Source organism: Amblyraja radiata, chromosome 2 (genome assembly GCF_010909765.2).
Source record: "Amblyraja radiata isolate CabotCenter1 chromosome 2, sAmbRad1.1.pri, whole genome shotgun sequence".
Taxonomy (NCBI): Eukaryota; Metazoa; Chordata; class Chondrichthyes; order Rajiformes; family Rajidae; genus Amblyraja; species Amblyraja radiata.
Window position 1 is genome coordinate 84550546 of NC_045957.1, and position 25984 is coordinate 84576529.

The following is a 25984-nucleotide window of genomic DNA, read 5'->3' on the forward strand; positions in this document are numbered from 1 at the left end:
TTGATAAGAGTCTGTAAACTGTGACCACAAGGTTCAAGAATAGCTTCTCCCAACAACCATCAGACATTTGAATACTATAGAACACTAACCTCAACTATGAACTTCTATGGTTGCACTAAGGACTTCAGATATTTTTCACTAATATTGTGGTTATTAATTTATTGAATTTGAATTCATTATATTATCTATTGGTATTACATTTACAGGCCTGTTATGCTGCTGCACCTAAGAATTTCATTGTTCCATTTTTCTTACATATGACAATTAAACACTCTTGACATTAATTTCAGACATTCTAAATTTTTCTTTGGTAGAAATATATATATATTAAACCTCCCATGATTTAAATCAAGACAATCTCTTGAAATGTACTTGGAAACATTGCTGCAAACAATGAAAAAGTACTTGAGTCCAATAAAAATTTCAAATTACACAATCCATGCTTAAATCAATGAGCGAACAAATTGAAGCAGCAAGCGTTGAATCTGATACAGCAGCCTACTAGTTACCTGCTTATTAAGCCAATGCCACAGCTTTTGGAAGAAGAACAAATTGGAGAGTTACTGATTAAAACAATTCACATTACAAAAGACAATTAAGGCAGTTTAGGTCAATGAAAATCTTACCTATTCAACTTGCACAAAAGTATTTTTTGTAATCACTGCAGAAAGGAGTATTAACCAAGACCAGGCAAGTAGCTCATATAACAAACTAAATTCTGTATGGAGATAATCAGGACAGGTGAGCCCTGTATCTTTCCCATTTCTTTCACATGATATAAACATAATACTTGGGGGGGAAAAAGTGGGAGAAGTGATAATCGTCTTTGGTTGCTAAATGTTTCTGGTTAATCCCTTGACATTCAATTCTATTGATATCTGCTACTGCAGAGAATGGAATGGAAAAAGTAATCATGAGTCCAACCTCTGGCTAATACTCTTGCTTCCAGTTAACACTTGCAATCAAAGAATGGCTTCTTCCCAAAGGTGGGAATAAAGGAATAGCAACATGCAGTTTGTCTTTTACTATCCCAGTAGTCACATGGTTATAAGAGTTGTAGATAATCCCAGTCAATCAATTTCTAACAAACCTAGACAAGAAGCAAGTAAATCCCAGGTTCAAACCCACTGTTCATTTCAAACATGTTTGCCTTATATCCACTTAGTTTGACTTGGTAAAGATGTTACCTTGGACTAATGGGAAAACATTTTGGTCTAAGAAATTTACTACACTCACGAAAATGTACCTGTTAAAAAGAGATGTACTTGTCAGGTTATGATTTTAGATTGTAGTAACAGTCATGATAACTTGACAAACAAAAATGTAGGAAGATTAATGGCAAGCTTTGTGATGTGGCTGAACCAATAGGTCACTATGAACGGAACTGCAGCAACCTACATTAGTTAAATTCCTTTGCTGGTATGATACTCATGGAGAGAAACTGAAGTGCCTGCAATTGCACCTGATTCTGAAAATCAGAGGTGTGACAAATACAAACACAAAGAAAATAGAGGAAATACATAGGTTGAGACAAGTAACTAATGAATAGAGAAAGTTAGTTAATGTGGAAAAATGCACAGCAATTGAACTAAGGAAGGGAAGAAAAGTAGTAGCATCATCTAAATGGTACTAGGTTACAGGAATTCTTGGTCCTCCAAAATATTCCAAATGGAATTTAAACTGGAGGTGGTGAAGGGAGGGCTTAAGCCAGAAAGGGTTATTGGGAAGAAAGAGCTACTTTAAATTTAGTTGCATCTGGTTGGGTAACTATAGTTGGGTGGAGATTATTCCATGCTTTAATTGTGCGGGGGAAGAACAAATTGCTGTATACATCTGTCTTTGGGCTCACAAATTGGATCGAATGCCCTCGTCTGCTCCTAATTGGTTTGGGTTTGGTGTAGGTCTTGTAGTCTATGTCGAGCTGACCATTTAACATTTTGTAAAAACAGGTCAAACAGTGAGCTTCACGTCTGTCTTGGAGAGGGTTACAGTTTAAAAAAAAAATCAGGAAAGAGTAATTAGCGTATATATCTGAACAAGGCACAGATTTAATCATATTTAGACATTTTCTGTTTATGATATTGGGTGGCATACTATGGTAAAAATATTCACATTTAGAAACAGCACGGGCAACAGCAACTGAGTTCCTTCTTCCCGACAGTTCCTTCTTAAACACTTTGTCTACTCAGTTCCTTCTTTTTTTTTCTGTTTATTTTATTAGAAGTTAATACAGTACAAAACAATACAGTGGTACCTAATTTTAGTGCCAACTATGTCATAACGTAATACATTCTATGTACAACCTCTAGTTTTATGTTTTTGAAAAGGAAGTAAAAAAAACAAAAAATAGAAAGAAGAAAAAGAGGAAAAATAGATAGTAGAAAATAGAAAAACGTGAAGTGTGTAGTATATAAGAAAAGAAAAAGTAGAAAGTAGAAATAGGAGAAAAAGACCCTTAAAAAAGAAATTTTCAAATCTTTGTTCGGAGATGTAAATCTATCCACGACCTGACCTGAAATCAGTAATCTTTACGGTACTGTTGCATCACATGATTCCAAAAAGTCGATGAAAGGGGACCAACTCCTTAAGAATTGGTCATATTTATCTATTAGGCGGAGTCTCATTTCTTCAAGGTGTGCTATGTCCGTCATATTCGTAATCCACATTTTAATAGTTGGTATAGCTGTATTTTTCCAAAATTTAAGTATCAAATTCTTTCCAATTATTAACCCATAATTAAAGAATATTTTTTGGTCTCAGTTCCTTCTTAAACACTTTGTCTACTCAGTTCCTTCTTAAGCAACTGAGTAACTACTTGGTTTAAGTTATCCAAGCACTGTGCAGATTAAAAATCAAAAGTTTGTTCACTTTACAGAAAAGGAGGCTTAAGGAAGATGTCAATAAACTGAACCTAGAAAATATGCCATCATGACATAAACTTGAAACCAGGGGAGGAAGCGCAAGTTCATTAAAAAAGGAAAATGAGTCTAGCTCAAAGTTAATTAATTTCATTGATTTTCAATTATGAACAATATGGAGGCTGTATAGGAGGTTTTGAGAGACCTGAATGGATCTTCAAGTTAATGGATAACAGAAGGTCAGTAATTATTGAGATAATCCAGGTGAAAGCATAATTTAAGCTAATAATACACAGAAAATAAAGATCTAATATACATCCACATATTGAACTTAGAATGCGCACGTGTGCAAGAACATCCTGCGAACGGCTACATTGACTCATCAACAAATGCCCTTCAATAGATATTTTGAATGTTGGAAAGAGAAATCAGAGACAAATATTTAAGCAGAAGTCATTAATTCTTGGCGATAACAGAATGGTCGATATACAATCCTATATGCTTTCATCAAAATAGGCTAATTTTGCAAAGTACAAGGTAGATTTTGGAGAATTAAGCTCAAAATTAGTTATGGATGTTAATAAAAAGTTTATTTTAAAGCTATCAATTCTTACTTTAATAAACAATAGAAAGATAAAACTGGGAAGCATATGCCAAACTAAAGTAAACTCTGAAATGCTCACATTATAGTAATTCATATAACCATTTAATTATTGTTCACCAGAGCCTTATATAGATCTTTTACTTTAAAATTAATTTGATTTTGAACCATTTAGACATGATTAAAATCACTTGCAGGTAGAATTGGCATTAATTTAGATGGTTTAAACCAATCAGGAATTTAGTTCTTGTGCTTAAGTGATTTCCTCAAGAGCAGTAACAGAAACTTCCTACTTGTTCTGGTCAGCCAGGCAAACAGGTTTACAAGCTAAAATATTCTTGTTAGAAGAATACGTTGTGCAAAACGTACCTTACTATCAGCTTTTAGAACAATTCTTCCAAGTCCTCGTATAGGTCCTGGAGCGAGAGCATCTTGTCTGTCTTTAGCAAAGGATGACAGAATCTTCCAATAACTATTAATGTGTCTCTCCGCAAAGTTAATCAATCCAAAATGTAGGATCAATTTCTTAAGCCCCCAAACTATTTTTAAAAAATGAGAAAACACCATAAACATTACAATGAACATGATAAACAGTATCCAACAATGTCAGTTTTTTTAAATATACAAATAGTCTTCTATTTCAATCATAACTGCAATTATAAGGGCAACTGGAGTAAGGAAGCCTGGATGACGAGAAAAATTAAGGCTATGGTCAGTGGAAGCATGGCCCAGGTATAGGCAGTCAAGATCATGTGTATCCCTAGAGAATTTAGGGGTCTATGGAGCATATTTAAGGAGGAAATTAGGAGGCCAAATGGGGGCAAGAGATAGCTCTGGCAGATAAGATTAAGGAGAATACAAATATATTTTATGTACATTAAGTGAAAGGTTGCTAGAGAGAGACTAGGACCCCACGGAAACCAGAGGTCATTATGTGAGGAACCACATGAGATGAGCTATGTCTTCAATTTCTCATGAAGACTGGGGAACCTAGGAAATAGAATAGAAATAAGTTGAGGACAGCCTGTATTGTGGCTGAACATCCTAAGGTGCATTAAAGTAGATTAATCCTCAGGACCTGATCAGATATAGAAAATGACATCATTGGAAGCTAGAGAAGAAATTGCAGAAGCCCTGACGGACAGAAATTGCAGAAGCCCTGACAATCATTGTTAGACACGGGTGAGGTGCTGGATAACTGGAGGGTAGTTAATGTTATGCCTCTATTTAAGAAGGGCGACAAGGATAAAGCTGGGAACTAGATACCAGTGAGCCTAACATCTGTGGTAAGTAAGTTAATTACTGGAGGGGATTCTAAAGGATAACATGTATATGCATTTGGATAGACAGAGGCCGATTAGGGATAGTTATCATAGTAGGCTATGACAGGAATTGGAAGGCCAATGTATTCCGAAGGTGGCAGTCGGCAGTCTTTACATAGGAAACAATGGAAGTTTATCTTTGAGTTAATAGCAAAGAGCAATCAATTGAGCTGGATCTGAAACAACTGTGAAATTGATGTGATGATCATAGACTTTTTACTAATTAAATAGAGAAAAATGGGGCTTATCTAGGATGGTTGAAAAGACGGCATGGAAGAATCAAGAAGCTGAAGTAGAGCTAACTGTCACCAGCATTCATATATAATCCATCCCTTTGACTTTGAATGATGTTGATAAAACACAATATAGATGTGTGATAAGTGTGATAGATGAATATACACCTCCTTGATTGATTCTAGAGATAAAGGTACATGACCAATACAAGGAACATATCGTATGATACAAATAGCTAAAACTGGAAAAAAGCAAGGAAAATCATGCCTTGCTGGACGTGAGGTACACAAAGTGAAAGGTAGTCAGTCAGATTAAAGAGTACATTTGCAAGAAGAGAGAATTAAAGTGTGACAGTTAAACTCTTCAAGAATGACTTTTTTTGGCTGTGATTCATAGTTGAGCAGATGGGCAGATTTGGATGTGATAATTTATTCAAGAACAGGAAAGGGAGGCCAGAAATGGGATAAAAATAGAGAATGAGAGAAATGTAAAAAAAGATAACTGACTGACAGCTTTATCGATACCGTCCTCTCTGCAAAGATGCTATGTGACTTTCTTCTCTAGCATTTCCTGTTTATTTGCAAGATCTGCTGTATTTTAAGGTTATAAAATGATGTAGTGATACTAGTGATAGTAAAATGATCATTCTGGCCAGCACTTTGCTCAAATGAACTGAGTCAGAAATCTCCCAAAAAAACTACACACAGTTCGAGATCTTCCAATACTTTTCATGGATTTGCAGACAATGAAGATCACATCCTTGTCCTGTGTGATAATCTGAATCTGCAACGAAGATCTGGAATGATTTTCTCAGCAAGGATAAATCATATCCTTTGGGGAATACAGCAAATTATTATTTTTTCCTGGTGCAGAAAAGCAGGCAATTACTCAACAATTTCCATAGTCCATCTTTTTCCTTCAAGGGAAGTGGAGGTTTGGGTATTTTGGGGGTATTTTTTAAGCAAAGATTGACAAGTTCTAGATTAATAAGGGTGTCAAATGTTATGGCAAGAGAATGGGGTTGAGAGGGTAAGATAGTTCAGCCATCATTGAATGGTGGAGTAAACTTGATGGGCTGATGGCCTAATTCTGCTTCTATGACTTAAGACTGTAACAATGTTGGCCTTTCTCGAGTGTACTAGCATCTTCTCTTTATACCAGATTCTGTACCAGTTCTTTTCCTTTAATTTTGTACACCAGCTGGTAAGTCTGGTGCAGCAGCCTTATTGTTCTCAGATTGCATGATGGTGCCTAACGTTTACATGGACAAATGGCGGGGGGGGTGGGGGGCATTAAATAATTAGCAAGAGGCTCTCTATCAAAGCATTGGGGGATGGATCCTGACTGGTATATGTCACAGTGTCTCAATATCCTTCAATCAGGCCTTGTTTCGCTTAAGTTTGGGGTGCTGTTTTAGCTAAGGAAATTGGACTACAAGTGGAACTTGTAACCAGAAAATGGTATGTGCCATGTTTAGAGGTTCTTTTGCAGTTGTATAGGGCTCTGGTAAGACCACATCTGGAGTATTGTGTACAGTTTTGGTCCCCTAATTTGAGGAAAGACATCCTTATGATTGAGGCAGTGCAGCGTAGGTTCACGAGATTGATCCCTGGGATGGCGGGACTGTCATATGAGGAAAGATTGAAAAGACTAGGCTTGTATTCACTGGAGTTTAGAAGGATGAAGGGGATCTTATAGAAACATATAAAATTATAAAAGGACTGGACAAGCTAGATGCAGGAAAAATGTTCCCAATGTTGGGCAAGTCCAGAACCAGGGGCCACAGTCTTAGAATTAAGGGGAGGCCATTTAAGACAGGTGAGAAAACACTTTTTCACCCAGAGAGTTGTGAATTTGTGGAATTCCCAGCCGCAGAGGGCAGTGGAGGCAAAAATTACTGGATGGATTTAAGAGAGAGTTAGATAGAGGTCTAGGGGGCTAGTGGAATCAAGGGATATGGGGAGAAGGCAGGCACGGGTTATTGATTGGGGACGATCAGCCATGATCACAATAAATGGCGGTGCTGGCTTGAAGGGTCGAATGGCCTCCTCCTGCACCTATTTTCTATGTTTCTATCAGTGAAAGTAATCTTCTTAACACGTAATAGCATTACAGAGAGTTTCCACAATACCATTCAGGTGCTCTAGCTAACAATCTAACATCAACCAGTTACCTGGGAGCACACCTAATTTAATTTCAAGAACAACTTAAAATTCCAACAACATTTCATGTTGAATTGTCACTGTCTCGAGAAAAGGGGATTCTATGATGCAGGAGCCTGGAGAACAAAGTACATTACCGATGGTAGAGTGAAGAAAAGGTGTTCAGAAAGTCAAATTAGAAAAAATAACGGAGACATCATGTGAAATATATTACCAGCCACCGGTACCGGGAGCAGCTCCAATATCCAAAGATTCAGCCAGATCTGCACAACACCAATTGCCCAAACAAGCATCACAAAATAGATGGCACTTGTTTTCTTCTTTTTTGCAAATGACACAGTTCCAGGTCTTGGTATTCCTAATGGAGTGTACATAGTTGAAGATGTGGAGGAAGAAGAGCTCAAGTCTCTAGATTCAACAGACCCTAGAGAGCAAGAAAATATATTATTGCTTGATTGAATTGGCAATCGGAATACCAAAAATGCCTAAAATATAACTACTGAAGCATAGCATGAAAATAACTAAATCAAGAAAAACGTTTGTCAAATTTGCAATTTCCAAATGTGTGAAGAACATTTTGCCGTGAATAGATGAAATTGCCAGATGTCAGATGCCCCCCCCCCACCCCCACACTCCTCAATCCCCAACCTCCCTTCCCTGCACCTCATTTCTCATTCACACATAATTTCTCCTCTCCCCCTTCCACCTATATTCTTTCCTCTAGTTTCTCACTTCTTCTATACTTATTTCACACCTTTTGTCTTTTCATCTCTGGCCTTTGTTCAATCATCTGCCTATCAAAAACCACCTCACCTGTATCACTCAACAGTCTTTGTCCTGCCTCTGCTCTCTTCCAGCTTTCTGCCCCACCCAACTCATCAGAATCAGTCTGAAGGGTGAAAACATTTGGGGAACCGAATTGGAAAACATTTGGGGAACCGAATACGACTAGTTTATAGAAGCTTATAAAAAGACACAGCAAAACAAATTTGAACACAATGTGATGAACACTAATTTTTGGCAGTTGGGCCAGGCAAATTGGAATAAAAGTAAATGAGTAATGCTAGGCCTTTAAGTGGACGACAGTTAAGTTAAATACTAAATACATTCCCAGGAGAGAGAAGTTTTTTACTGCAGTTCCTTGGATCAATTGATGCATCCCCACAAACGTTCATCTTATCCAAACATACAAATATTGAGAGATATGCTAACCATTGAAAGTGACAAAAAAAACTACCTGCTCTAATGAATGTCATTAAACAATAGTTATTACAAGTTAAAGCGCTAAATTGTTGCAAAGCCAACTTTAATGGTATTAGACAGGAACGTACAAAAGTTGTTTGGACCAGGTGGCTTGCAGTCACATGGATGTCCAGAAAGTGGGATGCTTTTTCAAGGTATGCATGTTCTTGTTTGAGTGAAATACAAGGCAAGAACACAGGATGAGGAGAGAAATTGTGGCTCAAGTTAGGAAAAAGGAGGTCTGGATCAGCTATGGGCCGCTGGGATCAAGGGTATTGTTGAAGGATTATTGGTGATGGAGGGGCATACTTAAAAAGGAAATCAGAAGTGCAAAAATAGGGAATGAGACAGCTTTGGCAAATAGGATTAAGGAGAATCCAAAGAGATTTTCTAAGTATATTAAGAATAATAAGGTAAATTGAGAGAGAAAACAAACCCGCAGAAACCATGGTGGTCATCTCTGTGTGGAGCTGCAGAAGATGGACAAGGTCCTCAATGAATATCTCTCTTTTTTTACCAATGAAGATTAGGAAACAAGGGAAAATTAATGGAGATTAATTTGAGGACAATTTGTATTACAGTCGAGGGGTTGTTAGACACCCTAAGGCATATGAAGGTAGATAAACCTGCTCGTTCTGATCAGATGCAAGGGCACTGTAGGAAGCTAAAGATATTACAGAAGTCTTGGCTGAGATAGACGAATCATTGTTAGTCATGGTGATGTGCTAAAAGACCAGAGAGTGGCTAATTTTATGTCAGTATTTAAGATAGGCGGCAAAAAAATAAACCTGGGAAATACAGACCAGTAAGACTTACATATCTGGTAGGAAAGTTACTGAAGAGGATTCTGAAGAATAAGATATACATACAAATGTAAAGATAAGGGGTTGATTTGGGAAAGTCAGCATGGTTTTGTGTGTGGGAGATGGTGTCTCACAAATTCAATTCAGTTTTTTGAAGAACCAAGAAGGTTGATAGGGGAAGGCCGCAGATGTAGTCTATATGGACTTTAGCAAAACCTTTGATAATGTTCCGCATGGTAGGCTAGTCTGGAATATTAGATCGCCTGGGATCTAGGGAGAGCAAGCAGCCTGGATACAGAATTGACTTCATGGTAGGAAGTAGAGGGTGGTCATGGAAGGTTGTTTCTTGGATTGTGACTAGTTGTCTGCCTCAGGGATCGGTGCTGGGCCCATTGCCATTCAGGCGAGAGGGCCTGAAACATCGGGCCTCCACTGCGGCGACGGCCTCAAATAGGCCCCGACCACGGGTGAACATAGTGGAAGAGGATTGAACTTTTTACTGCCTTCCCTCACAGTGGAAAATGTTAATTCTGCTGCGGGGGGACGTTCATGTTCAATTCTATAGTATGTTGTGTCTTTTCTTTTTTATTTTGTATGGATGTATGGAAACCCAATTTCTTCTATGTACAGCACTTTGGTTTCAACGCGTTGATTTAAATGTGCTATATAAATTAAAATTACTTACTTACTTACTATTGCTGTTTGTCATCTTTATCAATGATTCAGATGAGAATGTACAAGGCATATTTGCAGTGACACAAAAATAGATGGTTTCATTGACAGTGAAGATGATTATCAAGAATTACAGCAGGATCATGATCATATGGGCAAGTGAGCCGAGGAATGGCACATGGAGTATAATTCAGATAAGTGTGAGGTGCGGAATTTTGGTAAGGCAAACCAGGACAGGATCTTCATAATGAATGGTATGCCCCTAAGGAGTATTGAAATACAATTGAGGATCTTGGAATACAAGTACATAGTTCCTTGAAAGTGACATCATAAATAGATGGGGTATTGAAGGTGGCTTTTGGCCGGCTAACTTTCATCATTCAGGTTACCGAGTATAGAGGTTAGAACATTACATTATATTTGTACAAGACGTTGGTGAGGACTCATATAGAATATTGTGTTCAGTCTAGGTCACCAAAGCATAGGAAAGTTGTCATTAAGCTGTAAAGAGCACAGAGAAAATTTATGAGGATATTGCCAAGAATAGATAGAGTGAATGCACATAATCTTTTTTTAAGGTTAAATGAATCAAGAACTAGAGGAAATGAGTTAGAGGCGAGAGAGAAAAGTGTTTGTGGGGCAATTTTTTCATACAGAGGGTGGTGGGCATATGGAGGACGGTAGAGGAAGTTGTTGAGGCAGTCAAAATAACCTTTAAAAGACATTTAGGAAAGAACTGCAGATGGTGGTTTAAATCGAAGGTAGACACAAAATGCTGGAGTAACTCAGCGGGACTGGTAGCATCTCTGGAGAGAAGGAGTGGGTGACATTTTGGGTCAAGACACTTCTTCAGACTGATGTAAGTCTGATCAGTCTGAAGAAGGGTCTCGACCCGAAAAGTCACCCATTCCTTCTCTCCAGAGATGCTGCCTGTCTCGCTGAGTTACTTCAGCATTTTGTGTCTACCTTTAAGAGATATTTGAACAGGTACATGGATAGGAAAGGTTTAGAAACTTATGGGCCAAAAGGAAGAACGGGACTTACTTGGATGGGGAAGAAATTATGCTGCAACTTGTCGCATTTTCTTTCTACATTTCAAACATGCCGAGTATAGTTAATCACCTGATACTTTTGCTGGATGGTCCTCTTGAGACGAGAATCCTGTCATGGATACTGTCATATTGATGGTACTTGAAACAATTTGAAACATCCGACCAAACAGCTCAAAACCTGCATGACAAAAGGAACAAATCAGAAGCCAACCTGAACATAACACATCATTGGAAACAAGACTGAGTACATTCTGCAAGTTATGAAAGAAAATCAACAACTGTAGCTATCTGTGCACTTACAGGCCATAGAGAGACTGATGTAAAATTTAGGACGCTAAGCAATTTTCTATCTGTGTGTAGATTTTCAAAATAAACAAAGAATAAAATTACACCCTATCTTCGCATTCTGATTCTATTCTTAAAAACATCAGAGATCATCTTAATGGTCTGGATGTCACTGCTACGAGGGCCACCATCAATAATCACATCCCTCATTCCATACTCCCCAGAGTTTACATCAGCTGAATCTAGAAAGCCAGTTTATAGGTTGGATGGTCCTGTCATCAACTAGGAGTCCTGTGTAGCAGCTGGTTCTCCACCAATACACGAGGAATAGAGGTAGCAGTGTGGAATTAACCATGAAATTCCACTTGATGCGTCACAGCCTGGTATGGCAACTGTTCTGCCCAAGACCGCAAGAAATTGCAGAAAGCTGTGAACACAAGCAAATCAAATCCCCCCCCCCCCCCCCCCCCATCAACTACATTTACACCATGCTGCCTTGAGAAAGCATCCAACGTAATCAACGAACGCTCACACCCCAGTCATTCTATCTTCACAAACCTGAACAACATCCATTAAAAACGTATGAAAATGTTAAGTCACATGAGTTAGTTAAAATAAGACCATATGAAGAATAGAATAAAAGCAATTGCTGGATACAATTGACAGGGTTGGAAACATTTGTGAAAAGAGTAAACCTTTCACGTCACTCATCCCTCTTTAGAATATTCTGATTAAAGATTAGCAGCCAAAAATATTTACTCGTTTCTCTCTCCACAGATGCTACCTGATCTGCTGAATACAAACAGAATTTCTGGGGTTTCTTATATGTCAGATATCCAGCATCTTTTTGTTTTGCTCTTTAATACCCAAGAAAAGAAAAAGCTGGAGTAACTCAGCGGGATAGGCAGCATCGCTGGAGAGAAGGATTGGATTACGTTTTGGGTTGAGACCCTTCTTCAGAATGAAGTCACGGGAAAGGAGTGATATGGAAGATCAGCGGGTGCAGCAGCATCTATGGAGCAAAGGAAATAGGTGACGTTTCGGGCCGAAACCCTTCTTCAGACTGATGGGGGGTGGGGGGGAGAAGGAAGGAAAAAGGGAGGAGGAGGAGCCCGAGGGCGGGGGGATGGGAGGAGACAGCTCGAGGGTTAAGGAAGGGGAGGAGACAGCAAGGGCTAGCAAAATTGGGAGAATTCAATATTCATGCCATCCGGACGCAAGCAACCCAGGCGGAATATGAGGTGCTGTTCCTCCAATTTCCGGTGTTGCTCACTCTGGCTATGGAGGAGACCCAGGACAGAGAGGTCGGATTGGGAATGGGAGGGGAAGTTGAAGTGCTGAGCCACCTCAGGTAGGTTCAGGTAGGTTATTGCGGACTGAGCGGAGGTGTTCGGCGAAACGATCGCCCAACCTCCGCTTAGTCTCACCGATGTTATTGCGGACTGAGCGGAGGTGTTCGGCGAAACGATCGCCCAACCTCCGCTTAGTCTCACCGATGTAAATCATTACATCGGTGAGACTAAGCGGAGGTTGGGCGATCATTTCGCCGAACACCTCCGCTCAGTCCGCAATAACCTACCTGAACTCCCGGTGGCTCAGCACTTCAACTCCCCCTTCCATTCCCAATCCGACCTCTCTGTCCTGGGTCTCCTCCATTGCCAGAGTGAGCAACACCGGAAATTGGAGGAACAGCACCTCATATTCCGCCTGGGTTGCTTGCGTCCGGATGGCATGAACATTGAATTCTCCCAATTTTGCTAGCACTTGCTGTCTCCTCCCCTTCCTTAACCTTCGAGCTGTCTCCTCCCATCCCCCCGCCCTCGGGCTCCTCCTCCTCCCTTTTTCCTTCCTTCTTCCCCCCACCCCCCATCAGTCTGACGAAGGGTTTCGGCCCGAAACGTCACCTATTTCCTTCGCTCCATAGATGCTGCTGCACCCGCTGAGTTTCTCCAGCATTTTTGTGTACCTTCGATCTTCCAGCATCTGCAGTTCCTTCTTGAACACGTGATATGGAAGATGATGTAGAGAGATAAAGATTAGAGGTCGACATTTCTTCCTCGGCCACTGAATCATCCAATTTCCCGGAGCAAGTCCTCACACTTAACGACTCCTTATATCGACTCCACCCACTTCCTCCAAGTCCAAGGCGTAGCTATGGGCACCCTCATGGGTCCCAGCTATGGCTGCCTCTTTTTAGGGTACCTTGAACAATCCCTGTTCCAGGCATACACTGGCCCCATCCACAAACTCTATCTCTATTACATTGACAACTGCATCGGTGCTACCTCCTGCACCCATGCAGAACTCATGGACTTCATCAACTTCACCACAAATTTCCATCCTGCACTCAAATTTACTTGGCCCATCCACCTCCCTCCTCTTTCTTGATATCACAGTCTCCATCACAGGAAATAGACTATCGACTGACGTCTATTACAAACCCATAAACTCCCACAACTATTTCGACTACACTTCTTCCCACAAAGAACCTATCCACTAATCCCAATTAGAGAAGTCAATGGTCATACCGCTGGGGTGTAAACTGCCCAAGCGAAATATGAGGTGCTGCTCCTCCATTTACGGTGGTCCTCTCTCTGGCCATGGAGGAGGCCCAGGACAAAAAGGTCGGATTCGGAATGGGAGGGGGAGTTGAAGTGCTGAGCCACCGGGAAATCAGGTAGGTTAATGCGAACTGAGCGGAGGTGTTGGGCGAAGCGATCGCCAAGCCTACGCCTGGTCTCACCGATGTAGAGCAGCTGACAGCTAGAGCAGCGGATGCAATAGATCAGGTTGGAGGAGGTACAGGTGAACCTCTGCCACACCTGGAAAGACAGTTTGGCTTTTTGAATGGAGTCAAGGGGGGAGGTAAATCGAGAAGTGTAGCATTTTCTGCGGTTGCAAGGGAAAGTGCCAGAAGAGGGGGCGGTATGGGTGGGAAGGGACGAATTGACTAGGGAGTTACAGAGGGAAAGAATTGTGTTTTTAAAACATCTGGGTCACAGATTTACTAAATTGCATTTTTATTTGATGACAACTCTTGATACTTATTCAATACATAATAGAGAACTTCACAAATAAAAATGCAATTTAACTTATTCATTTATGGAAAATCAATCATCCAGATATTTTGTTCATCATGAGCAAAACTACCATTCCAAATAAAGAACAGTACATCCTTTGATCCATCACCAGCAAAGCTATGGAACATACAATTATATTAATACACAAAACAAAAAGGCGGCACAGTGACGCATCTGGTTGAGCTGCTACCATCCAGCGCCAGAGACCCAAGTTCCATTTTATTTCGGAGTCACGTGAGTGATTCCGTGAAGAAGCCCCGCCAGTTCGCATGCGCGTCATATCGTCGTTCGCATGGCGAAGCACCGGACTGGCAGGGCATCGCTCCTGCCGGCGGTAAGTTTAAAACCTACAGGTAAGTTTTTATTACTTACCAGGTTTGATTTTCGTGCAGGAACCTCTCTTCACAGAGGTATCCTGCTAGATTTGTGGCGAAGTCTGGCGAGTGAACCGGCTATGGGCTGTGGGTAGACCCCGGTTCCGACCGCGGAAGCGGATAGTCAGCTGATGTCGGGTTTGCGGTACCAGCCACTGACAAAGCGGTCAGTGGTTTCCAGCCTGCTGTGGTTCCCGGGGACGGACAAATCAAGCAGGAAGGAGGTATCACCGCCAGAGTCGCTGACAGTGCAGTCAGCGGCTCACAGACATATCGTCGGTCGCAGTGGTCCCAGGCATGGGGTGGAATCACTGATATATCGATCAGCCCTATTGAACTCGGACAAGTCGGGCTGCAAGGATCCCCCTCCAGTAATAAAAATGTATTTGGAGGGATTCTGTTGTCATTTTAACCCTTCACAGGTGAAGCTCCACACCACAAAATTGAATTTGGACATGCATTCCCCGAGCTGAGGACACCATGCCGGGTTAGGTCACCTCAAACACCGGATCTGTAATAGCGCGGGCCTGGGTCAGGGCTGCTTAATGTCTCCCTGTTGGAGGGGAGACCATCACGGGTCAGTATACTGCTGATGCCAAATCTGTCACAGCGCTGGCCTACGGGAGAGCCTGCGCCAGCAGCGCCTAGGACAGGGCTGCTTAATGTGTGACAGCGCGGGCCTGTAGGAGAGGCCGTGCCAGCAGCGCCTGGGACAGGGCTGCTTAATGTCTCCCTGTTGGAGGGGGAGACCATCACGGGTCAGTGTACTGCTGACGCCGAATTTATCACAGCGCCGGCCTACAGGAGAGCCCGCGCCAGCAGCGCCTGGGACAGGGCTGCTTAATGTGTGACAGCGCGGGCCTGTAGGAGAGGCCGTGCAGCAGCGCCTGGGACAGGGCTGCTTCATGTCTCCCTCTTGGAGGAGGAGAGCATGCCGGTTCAGTGTAATTCTGACGCCGAGTCTGAGGGTATAGCCGTGGAGCATACGTCGAGGGATGAAGGGCACGTGTCAGAGGTACCATTTCCTGACAACAAAGTTTGCCATCCCAACAGAATGTTCCATCCTGGTATAGGTCCATTGGAAGGGCCATATCAGCGCAGTCATCCTCAGGGGCCTGCGGCAGCACCTGTTTTAGGGCTGCCGACGAATTGCCCTCTCTGAAGAGGGGAGTGCGAAAGGTCAGATGTAACTGACTCCAGATTCTAAAGATGTCGGTGGAACATACTGGAGCACATGCATGCCGGCAGTGAACAGCGCTATCAGGGGGATATGAGAGCCAGCCGCCGAATCATCTGTTCAGGTAAGGCCTATTCAACAGGAAAAACCTGGCGGACGAAGCAAAAGCTGTTGGACCAATCAAGGCCAACGGCGGGCAAAGCTTCACCGTTTCAGCGACAACGCACCCCATGCCTTCATCGGCGGTAAGCGGTTCACTGAAGCTGGTGACAGCATGACAGCTGGGCACAGGTTCCACACACCCTACCAGTCCTACTCAACAAGGTGGGTCTGGCACTTCCGAAACATAGGTAAGTGGACCACTCACGTTGGTAATATTTACACTTGTTTGTACAGCACACAAAGGATAAAGGCATTGTCATCTGCTTAGAGGCATTAGCCATGTAAAACTGCAATACTAGCATTCCAAGCAAGTTTGGAATTAGGGCCAGTATTGTCGTTTTCAAGACAGGCTCGGAAATCGGGCCAGAGTTATCGTGCGAAGCACCCATGGAATGATGGCAGGAGTGGCCTGTTTATTATGAAAAATGGAGAATGTCGTTTAACTCGCATATGAACTTTCGAATAGGAAACTTCTTTACTGACTACAACGGATTCATAAGGGTCTCAAAGATCCATTCTATGCAGTTCCCATTACAGAGATCATCGGAGGCACTGGACATTATCAAAAGGCAATGATAATTGTACTAATAACAGTAAAACATTGCAAAATGGGATAAACTATTTCCCCAGGTTATTTAACTAATTAATAAAATCGGTGTTTGGACTCAGAGTTCGAAAACACTTGTTATGTCTTGTCTGGATATTCTAACGCTGTATTCTGTTAAAAATCACCTGTTTCAGTCTCAAATTATATTTGAGAAATTGGGTTCATCCATCCAGTTAATTTTAAGTTGTTACCAAATAGACTTGTTGATCATTGGGATTTACCTTTAACTATTAATTAGCTTATGACTCCGCCTTGTGGCACGAGATTGGAGTTAATAGAAACCTGTTATAAAGCTGAATTCTATTCATCAAGAGTAATTGGCAATATAGTAGCTGTGATTCAGCTGTGCAAGTCAGGGAACTGACATAGTGCAAAGTAGCAACCTCTCAAATGACATGTAGGTCATTGTTAACAGGCTTATGCTATGACCAGCTGATGCTACCTAAGCACATGGCAATCAAGCAAAAGTATCCTGTAATATTTACCTAATTTCCTTTGCCACTGGTGTATCATCAAGTTCAGATTCATGACAACACAGAATAAGTGTTGGATCACAAAGTATTTATGAAAGTATGGTTCAATGGAACACCGAATATCGACATGTTGGTTCATGCTTTTTCACTGATTGCAAAAATATGTGGCATAACAGTGGTGAGAGATACATTCTCGTTACAAGAAGGAGGAATATTCTTTTATGTCTTCCTCCATTTTGCCTCATCAGTCGGGTCCTGAAATAAAGTCAGCAAGATCTCGCTTTAGTTTCCGTACTGTCTGACTGGCTATGCAGCCATGCTTCCCACTTCCATCAGGCATAATAATACAACCATATACGGTTATTCTAAAAAACGAAAACTTTGCTGGTTCAAACTGTGGTTCAGGAAACCAGCCTCTGCATAATAAAACAATTATTGGCTTACGCATTCTGAATGGACTGCCTTACGGCTCAGATTGTCACATCAATCCATGGTTGTGCTCACTGCAGAGTGCAGGGATAGCACCAAAAAAGCAGTACATTTCCTATTGAGGAGATCGGATCCCATATGTTTTATTATTTGTTATTATTTATTTATTTTTATTTTTATGATACTGCCTGTAAGGGAAATTCATTTCGTTGTCTCTAACTGAGACAATGACAATAAATTTGAATACAATACAAATTTGAATACAATACAAGTGGTTTGTTTAATGTTAATGTTACATTTAATACGGTACAGATTACTGACGTCTTCCAGTTCATGCTTAAATGGTCTTTTGACAATAATTCAGTTATAGGCCACTAATTGTGCCCAACGTGCCTTCCCATCATATTAGCTGCAGCAAACGGGACCCGCTCTGTCGGGTTTCAACCCCGGATATCGAGTTTGTAAAAGATATCTTTAACACAAGTTTTCCCAGTACAAGTATAGGCAGTATTGGATATTGACAGTGTGTTAACAGTACTTCACCAGGGGGCTCCAGCTACATCCTTAGTCATATTTCGGCATACCCCACGGACTCACGTCTCTGTGTACGGGCACATTTACTATATTATATCAAGGCCACCAGAACCCTAAGAGGTGTGGAATCAGCATTGTTTATTAGCCACAAACAAGGTGGCTGAAGCAGGTTCTGGTTTATGCGGGTATTAACACTACCAATTTGACATCTCATTCCACCAGGGCGGCATCAACGCCAGCGGCCTGGGCAATGGACGTTCCCATCGACCATCTCCTCGCGGCTGCAGGATGGTCAAGTAAATAATTTTTATTTTTTTTACCATAGGCCGATTGCCCACCCAGGGCTATTTGCCCATTCTGTTTTGCGTTCAATTTTAGCCTCCCCTGAGATAGATGGGTTGCTATTGATTTATTTATTAACGTAAACCATTAATACGTTTAAATCAATGTCATGGTTAATGCATTGTTGATTACTCACTCATCCTGAGTCAATCGATGCAGTGAGAAGCCGGGATTTGAATACGGCATGAAATCACAGAGCTTTGAACTCTTCACGGAATCACTCACGTGACTCCGAAATAAAATAGTAAGATTAAACGAGAACTTACCAGTTTGAAGTTTGATCTTTATTTTATGAGGAGTTGCGTTGGTGATTACTTGCCCTCCACTCCCAACCCTCTCTCACAAAGGTCATTTGGTAGTTCTCAAGTTTCTGATCTTACTATGTTATTTCAATTACTGTTACCTGTGATTTCATACCGCTGCTTTGTAGATTGACGGGCATGCGAACTGGCGAGGCTTCTTCGCGTAATCACCAACGCAACTCCTCATAAAATAAAGATAAAACTTCAAACTGGTAAGTTCTCTTTTAATCTTACTATTCTGACCTCGGGTGAAGCCTGTGTGCAGTTTATACATTCTCCCTGTTACCACGTGGGCTTCTTCCCACATCCCAAAGACTTGCAAGTTTGTAAGTTAATTGGCTTTGCGATGGCTTTGCCGTTAAGTGCCTGCAATTGTGATGGGACTGGATATGAAAGTGGGCCTGTTCTCATGCTGTATCTCTAAACTAAACTAGAAATAAGCTCAGTATTGGTTAACAACCTTAATTACGTATTTTAACGCATATATAATGGTTACTTATAAATTTAAATAAAAGCCATTTTGCATAACATGGTGTTTAAGAGCATCAACTCACCAATGCCATTTCCTGTCCCTTCCTGAAATGCCCCCATTACCAGTAGGATGACAATCACCACAAAAACTGGAATTCGCCAAGCTCCAGCAATTGATGCTGCAAGAAAAAATTATTAATAAATAAACTTGAACATTCACTATGGATTCAAGAATATAGGCTTTCATTATGTAAATCCTACAAGACTAATTAAAATATCAGTAGAAAATCTGGGAAGGATGTGAAACAAGATAACAAATTTAATTAGAATTGGGAATACACTTCTTGTGAGTACAATTACATTAGTCTCTGGAAAATATGCCCAGTCTTTGGGCTCATGTTCTAAACTACTGCAATGATTTAGAAACAATAATGTTTGTTAAGTTTACGGAATTTTTTTAAATAGATACAGCAGTTGAGGTCAAGGAAATATACTGTGAAACCAAAGAATAATAAATAAGCAATATTGAAAGTACGTTGTTTGAAATATATAGAAAATGACATTTAAAATATCATGATTATTTATAAAAAAGCATAATGTGTCACGGTACATCACACCTCAATTAAGGACAAATGTGAAGTGATGGATAGTATTTGAATTTGACTTGCGCTACAGAATGTTGCTGTAGAGCTGTGATGAAGCACATAGTTAAAATGTGCAAAACAAAAAGGCAAATGGTACTTTTATTATTGAGTTTTTATCTTTACTTTTATCTTTATTTTTATATTGTTTTTAACTATTTGTAACTTAATCCATAAGTATAATTCAAGAAATGCTAACAGATCAATGCACAATAGATTTCATCATAAAGTTAATTCTGACAAGATGACATTTATCCTACAATACTTAAACATTTCTGAGGTACAGGTACACCACCAATTTTCCGGCATCTGGTGGTCCGGCATCTCCTTTAATCAGGACAAAATTACCAGAGTGCACTTGAAATTCCCCCTGGAAGTCCCCCCTGAAAATGTGGCAGCGATCTCGACCTCATCGGGTCTTCCGTACCAATCGGCCTTCTACGGCTGGGGGTCTAGAATTCCGGCCCACAAGAGTAGATAGATCAGTTCCCATAACCAACTTCTGCAGCCGATTGGCAGGTTAAATTTGCTCCCTGCGGTTGGAACTCTTGCACAATCTTCTTTCAGAGATGAAAAAGATTAATAATTCTTCCCATTTTCCCCATCATTCACACTCAAGAATTACTTGGTTAAACTTGGATTGAGATTGAAGGAGTCTCCACTTGTAAATTTTAAGAATTAAAAATCCTTACCCAAGTAAAAAAGAAGCACTATCCAAACTGGAACAGAGATTCTTTTGAGAAAACGTTCGGTTTTCGTATTCCACTTAAATGAAACTGCCAATACATATCCAACCACAAGAGTCCAGACCTGCATCATGTTGAAAACAATTAATTGTTTGATCTACTTCATTAACATAGCTCAATACAGTCAAAACCAACATTACAGCACCATAACAAAAATTAACTTAATGAATCAAGAAAACTTCAGGAGAGAGAGGGGGGAGAGGGGGGGGGGGGGAGAGAGGGGGGGAGAGAGAGGGGGGGGGGAGAGAGAGGGGGGGGGAGAGAGAGAGGGGGGAGAGAGAGGGGGGGAGAGAGAGGGGGGGAGAGAGAGGGGGGGAGAGAGAGAGAGAGGGGGGGAGAGAGAGGGGGGGAGAGAGAGGGGGGGGGGGAGAGAGAGGGGGTGGAGAGAGACCGGGGTAGAGAGAGGGGGTTAGAGAGAGGGGGGTAGTGAGAGATAGAGGGGGGGAGAGAGAGGGGGGTAGATAGAGGGGGAGGGAGAGAGAGCGGGGGGGAGAGAGGGGGGGAGAGAGAGAGAGCGGGGGGGAGAGAGGGGGGGAGAGAGAGAGGGGGGGAGAGAGGGGGGGGGAGAGAGGGGGGGGGAGAGAGGGGGGGGGGAGGGGAGAGAGAGGGGGGGAGATAGGGGAGAGATAGGCGGGGAGAGAGAAAGAAGGAGAGGTAGAGAGGTGGGGAGAGAGAGAGGGAGCGGGGGGGGCGGAGAGGGGGGAGGAGAGAGGGGGGGAGGAGAGAGGGGGGGGGGGGAGAGAGAGGGGGTGAGAGTCTGATTCCCGAACGTTCCAGTTGGCGGCTCCCGGCTGCAGGCTTCAGGGCCCCGAGTACAGGGGAGGGGGGGGGGAAGGGGGAGTGGTCGGGCAGGTGACGTCACTCGCAGCGTGGAACGCACGAAAAACCGGGGGAGGGGGTAGAGTGGTCAGAGGGTGACGTCACTCGCAGCGTGTGGAATACAGTGCGAGCAGAGCCATTGTGACGTGCCCATCTCGTTTATTTTCAAACATTCGTGAACATTTTCATAAATAACTCAAGAAATAAAGCTCGAAATTTTCAGCTAAGTCGATTTTTGACTTCACCGGATCAAACTCTACAAGAATATGTTGACTTTTTATGGTTAGGGCGTCGTGTTTTCGAGCAGTATGATTATACACACACACATCCAAGATCAGAGTTTTATAAGTATAAAGATAGTGGCCAATGATTATTTGAATACACCTGCAAAGACTGATAAGGCACCTATACGTAACACAAAATACTTACTTTTCAATACAGCTAAAAGTTCAGAGCAATAAAACCATTGCTAAATATAGAAATTGTTCATATCTCTACCAGTCAAATGAAAAAAAAATAAAATTCAATAAATTGTGACATTATTATTGATGAAAAACCAAAAAGAAAATGTGAAAAAAACATTTACTATTGATATAACTACATGCAGTCAGAGTATGAAGATTCTATTACAATCTTCATAGTGAAAATGCTCACATTATCCCAATATTCAAAGGTAGATGAAATGAAAATTGTACGTTAATATCTCTCTCTTTCTCCAACCAAGCCAAGTAAACCTCAGCTTACAGCTCTATTCTTTTGTTTTGCCTTCTCACCAACGGGCTAACCACCATCCTCCACCTGTTTCACCATTGAGTTCTTCTTCGGCCACACTTTGCCAGGAACCTACCCCTCAATCTGATTGCCATGGGTGATCCTGCTAGGAGCATAATACCAGATGGTTTAGCTCTTGGTATCTTGGGCACATGCATGCTTCCCCACCACAACAAGATGGCAACATAGAAACATAGAAAATAGGTGCAGGAGTAGGCCATTCGGCCCTTCGAGCCTGCACAGCCATTCGATATGATCATGGCTGATTATCCAACTCGGTATCCCATCCCTGCCTTCTCTCCATACCCCCTGATCCCTTTAGCCACAAGGGCCACATCTAACTTAAATATAGCCAATGTACTGGCCTCAACTACCTTCTGTGGCAGAGAATTCCACAGATTCACCACTCTCTGTGTAAAAAATGTTTTTCTCATCTCGGTCCTAAAAGACTTCCCTCTTATCCTTAAACTGTGACCCCTAGTTCTGGACTTCCCCAACATCGGGAATAATCTTCCTGCATCTAGCCTGTCCCACCTTGGGGAAGAAGCCTCTGCACTGTTCTAAGTCCCTGAATGTAATCGCTTCATCATTGATCAACATTTCAATTGGTTGCACAATATCCTGCTTGTATATTTATCTATATTTATTATCGTTCCTTAATAACTAGGGCATGTTATGTAATACTTGCTTTTTTTCCCATTTGCAACATTCTGACTCTTCTCAAATTATTCTTCCATGTGACACCGCTACTTCCTTTGCACGTTCGACTGCGTTTTATTTGTTGCTCATGTTCCCTTACAACAAATAAACTTTGGCAGAACACCTTCATTGATTGCATTAGTGTGAATTTTCAACCGCAATCTTCCTGTTTTCAGTCTTACATATTAATAGAATGAAGCTTGAACAACATCTCATTTTACAAAAAGGTGTGTTACAAACTCCTGAACTCAACCTTGAATTTAAAAGTTTCACATTAAGATTCTGAAATACCCAGTGAGCCCACCTCTAAATTCATTTTCTGTTTCTTTCCTCATTTCATTTCCATCCACTTTTGCCATGCACTGTCTTTTGCTTTTTTAATCTCTCCTACCTTTATCCTTTCACAGGCCTTGCTTGGCATTCCTTTCTCCAAACTCATTTCTCTGTAGTTATTTGTTTAACACTAATTCATTTTGAACTTTCTCCAATTCAGATGAAAGTTCATTGACCTGAAATATTAACTCCAGGTCTACAGATGCTGTCTTACCTGCTGATTATTTCCAACATTTTCAGCTTTCCAGCATCTGTAGAATTCTGTATTTGTGCTGTACAATGTAGGATTGTATTCCCTGAAATTTAGAAGGAACAATTTGAAAAAGGTTTTCAAAATATTAAGGGAATTAATGGGCTATAAAGACAAATGATACCCGCTGATAGCAGAATCAACTACAGGGGACTCTTTCAATTCAAATATTCAAGCAAGGCCTACAGAAGTCCATTTAGAAAAATCTGCTACACACCTAAAAGATGATTGATGCTTCAAAATAACAAGTGCAAAAAACAACTATTTTAAATATGTTGATAGATTTTTGTTAACCAAGATACTTGCAGATATAGGAAAGTAGCGGGTATATGACGTGCATCAAAAATAATTAATATCTCAGTAAATGATAGTCAAAACACATGGAGTCAAATGATTTTTCCTAAGTTATGAGCATCCAACTTATGGACAACAAATGGGAGACTGAGCCATGCAGAACTGGGTAAACTGAGCACAGTGGTGCAGGGGTAGAGTTGATGCCTTACAGCACCAAAGACCTGGGTTTGATCCTACAGATGCTGTCTGTACAGAGTTTGTACATTCTCCCTGTGAGTTTTCTCCAGGTGCTCCAGTTTCCTCCCATATTCCAAAGATGTGCAGGTTTGTAAGTTAATTGACTTCTGTAAATTGCCCCCAAGGTGTAGGATAGAACTGGTGTATGGGTGATCATTGGTCAGCATGGAATCGGTGGGTCAAAGGGCCTGTATCACTGAACTAAACTGAGCAGACTCACTCGCCGAGTCATTTTCAGCCAGAAGCAGCTCTTCCCTACCATGCTTGCTCTCCTGTCACAGCCGTCTCTGCGATCCTCTCCCACACATGATTTTCCTCATTTCCGACTGACAAATAGTTTGGGCTACAAATAGTTCTCTGGAAGGAAACCTTGTAGTAACAAGGGGACTGCTTTTACCTGTTTTTATTTTTACAATACATCAAATTTTATTATTAGGTTAATTACCAAAGTAGAGTCCATAATATGATCTCTGTAAAAGGTGTGGTAGCTAGATAGCCCAAATGTGTTCTTATTCCCATTTCTATCCTATTTATTTTACCTCTAATGGTTTGTTATATGCAGTTTCAACAAGTAGCACCTCACAAAGATCATCGTTGAAAACCATTTGTAAATTTTCTATTTTCTGTATTTTATGCACATTTTCAATTTTGTTTAGATTAAATTATCTTTTCATTTTTCAAGAATACAGTACAAACTGGTGGCAGTAGCATTATATGATTTTAAGCACTTAAAAGTCAAGACACCTTGCAACATTTATGTTCTACAGGGGACAAACACTAGAATATATTCATAAACATTTATTAAAGAGTTTTTCATATCTGCTGAAACAGTCAGATATTGCTTCTGGCACAATATAAACTTCTCTAAAATTGATCTTATATTTAAATGTCTTCTAAAGCAGGATCAGGAGTAAGAATTAGTTGATTCTACTGCAATTTTGTGTGTTCTGAGGTAACGACCAAGGCTAATGTGAGACCCACAGATTCTTCAACAAATGGGGCAGACAGATGGGCGAGGAGATACATATATTTTGCCATTTACATATGGCTTCTATGTGCACCTAATTTATTGATTTTAAATTCTCAATCTGAATGAATCAGAGTCGAAGACCACAGAAAGAGGGTCTTGGGCCTACCAAGTCAATGCCGACTGTTGCACCTATCTACACTAATTTCCGTGTTTTAAGTCTATGACCTTCCATGCCTTGGCAACTGTCGAGCTGATCATATTGAATGGCGGTGCTGGCTCCACCACTTATTTTCCTGCACCTATTTTCTATGCTATGATAGCATCAGAAAGCATTTGATAAGGTCCCACATAGGAGATTAGTGGGCAAATTAGGGCACATGGTATTGGGGGTAGAGTGCAGACATGGATAGAGAAGTGGTTGGCAGACAGGAAACAAAGAGTAAGGATTAACAGGTCCCTTTCAGAATGGCAGGCAGTGACTAGTGGGGTACCGCAAGGATCGGTGCTGGGACCGCAGCTATTTACAATCTACATCAATGATTTGGATGAACGGATTCAAAGTAACATTAGCAAATTTGCAGATGACACAAAGCTGGATGGCAGTGTGAATTGTGAGGAGGATGCTATGAGAATGCAGGGTGACTTGGACAGGTTGGGGGATTGGGCCGATGCATGGCAGATGAAGTTTAATGCGGATAAATGTGAGGTTATCCACTTTGGTAGCAAAAACAGGAAGGCAGATTGAGGAAGTATTATAATAATAGAACCGCTCGGATAGTGACTTTTATATAAGCTAGGTAATTTGCAAAAGAAAAGCTTAAGGTTTTTCTAACTAAATAAAGTACAATGAAACATACACACAGGGAAAGATGAATCAAAACATGGAGACCTGAACCTAAACCTGCATATCTTAGTTTATTGCTTTGGGGCAATTATAACACTGGAGGAAATTGTATTTGATAGGACTTTGTGTTGAAGAATGGATAGCTGAATAGGGGCCTCTTCTTAGGCCAGAGGTCAACTGCTCTTTCTCTATGGCTCA

General features: G+C 41.2%; 1 protein-coding gene across 2 annotated transcripts in view; it reads right to left on the reverse strand.

Annotated features, from left to right (window-relative positions):
* Nucleotides 1-25984, reverse strand: part of tmem245 (transmembrane protein 245) — a 102130-nt gene that overhangs the window by 55479 nt on the left and 20667 nt on the right. Inside the window, exons 2-7 of one of the 2 annotated variants that reach the window (XM_033049579.1) lie at nt 20516-20633; nt 19266-19361; nt 11017-11124; nt 7392-7601; nt 3829-3998; nt 510-533 (exon numbers count right to left, since the gene is read on the reverse strand). In XM_033049579.1, coding sequence (XP_032905470.1) covers nt 510-533; nt 3829-3998; nt 7392-7601; nt 11017-11124; nt 19266-19361; nt 20516-20633 — 726 coding nt within the window. The remainder of the gene's footprint in view (nt 1-509; nt 534-3828; nt 3999-7391; nt 7602-11016; nt 11125-19265; nt 19362-20515; nt 20634-25984) is intronic. The other variant, XM_033049587.1, reaches the window with a different exon arrangement.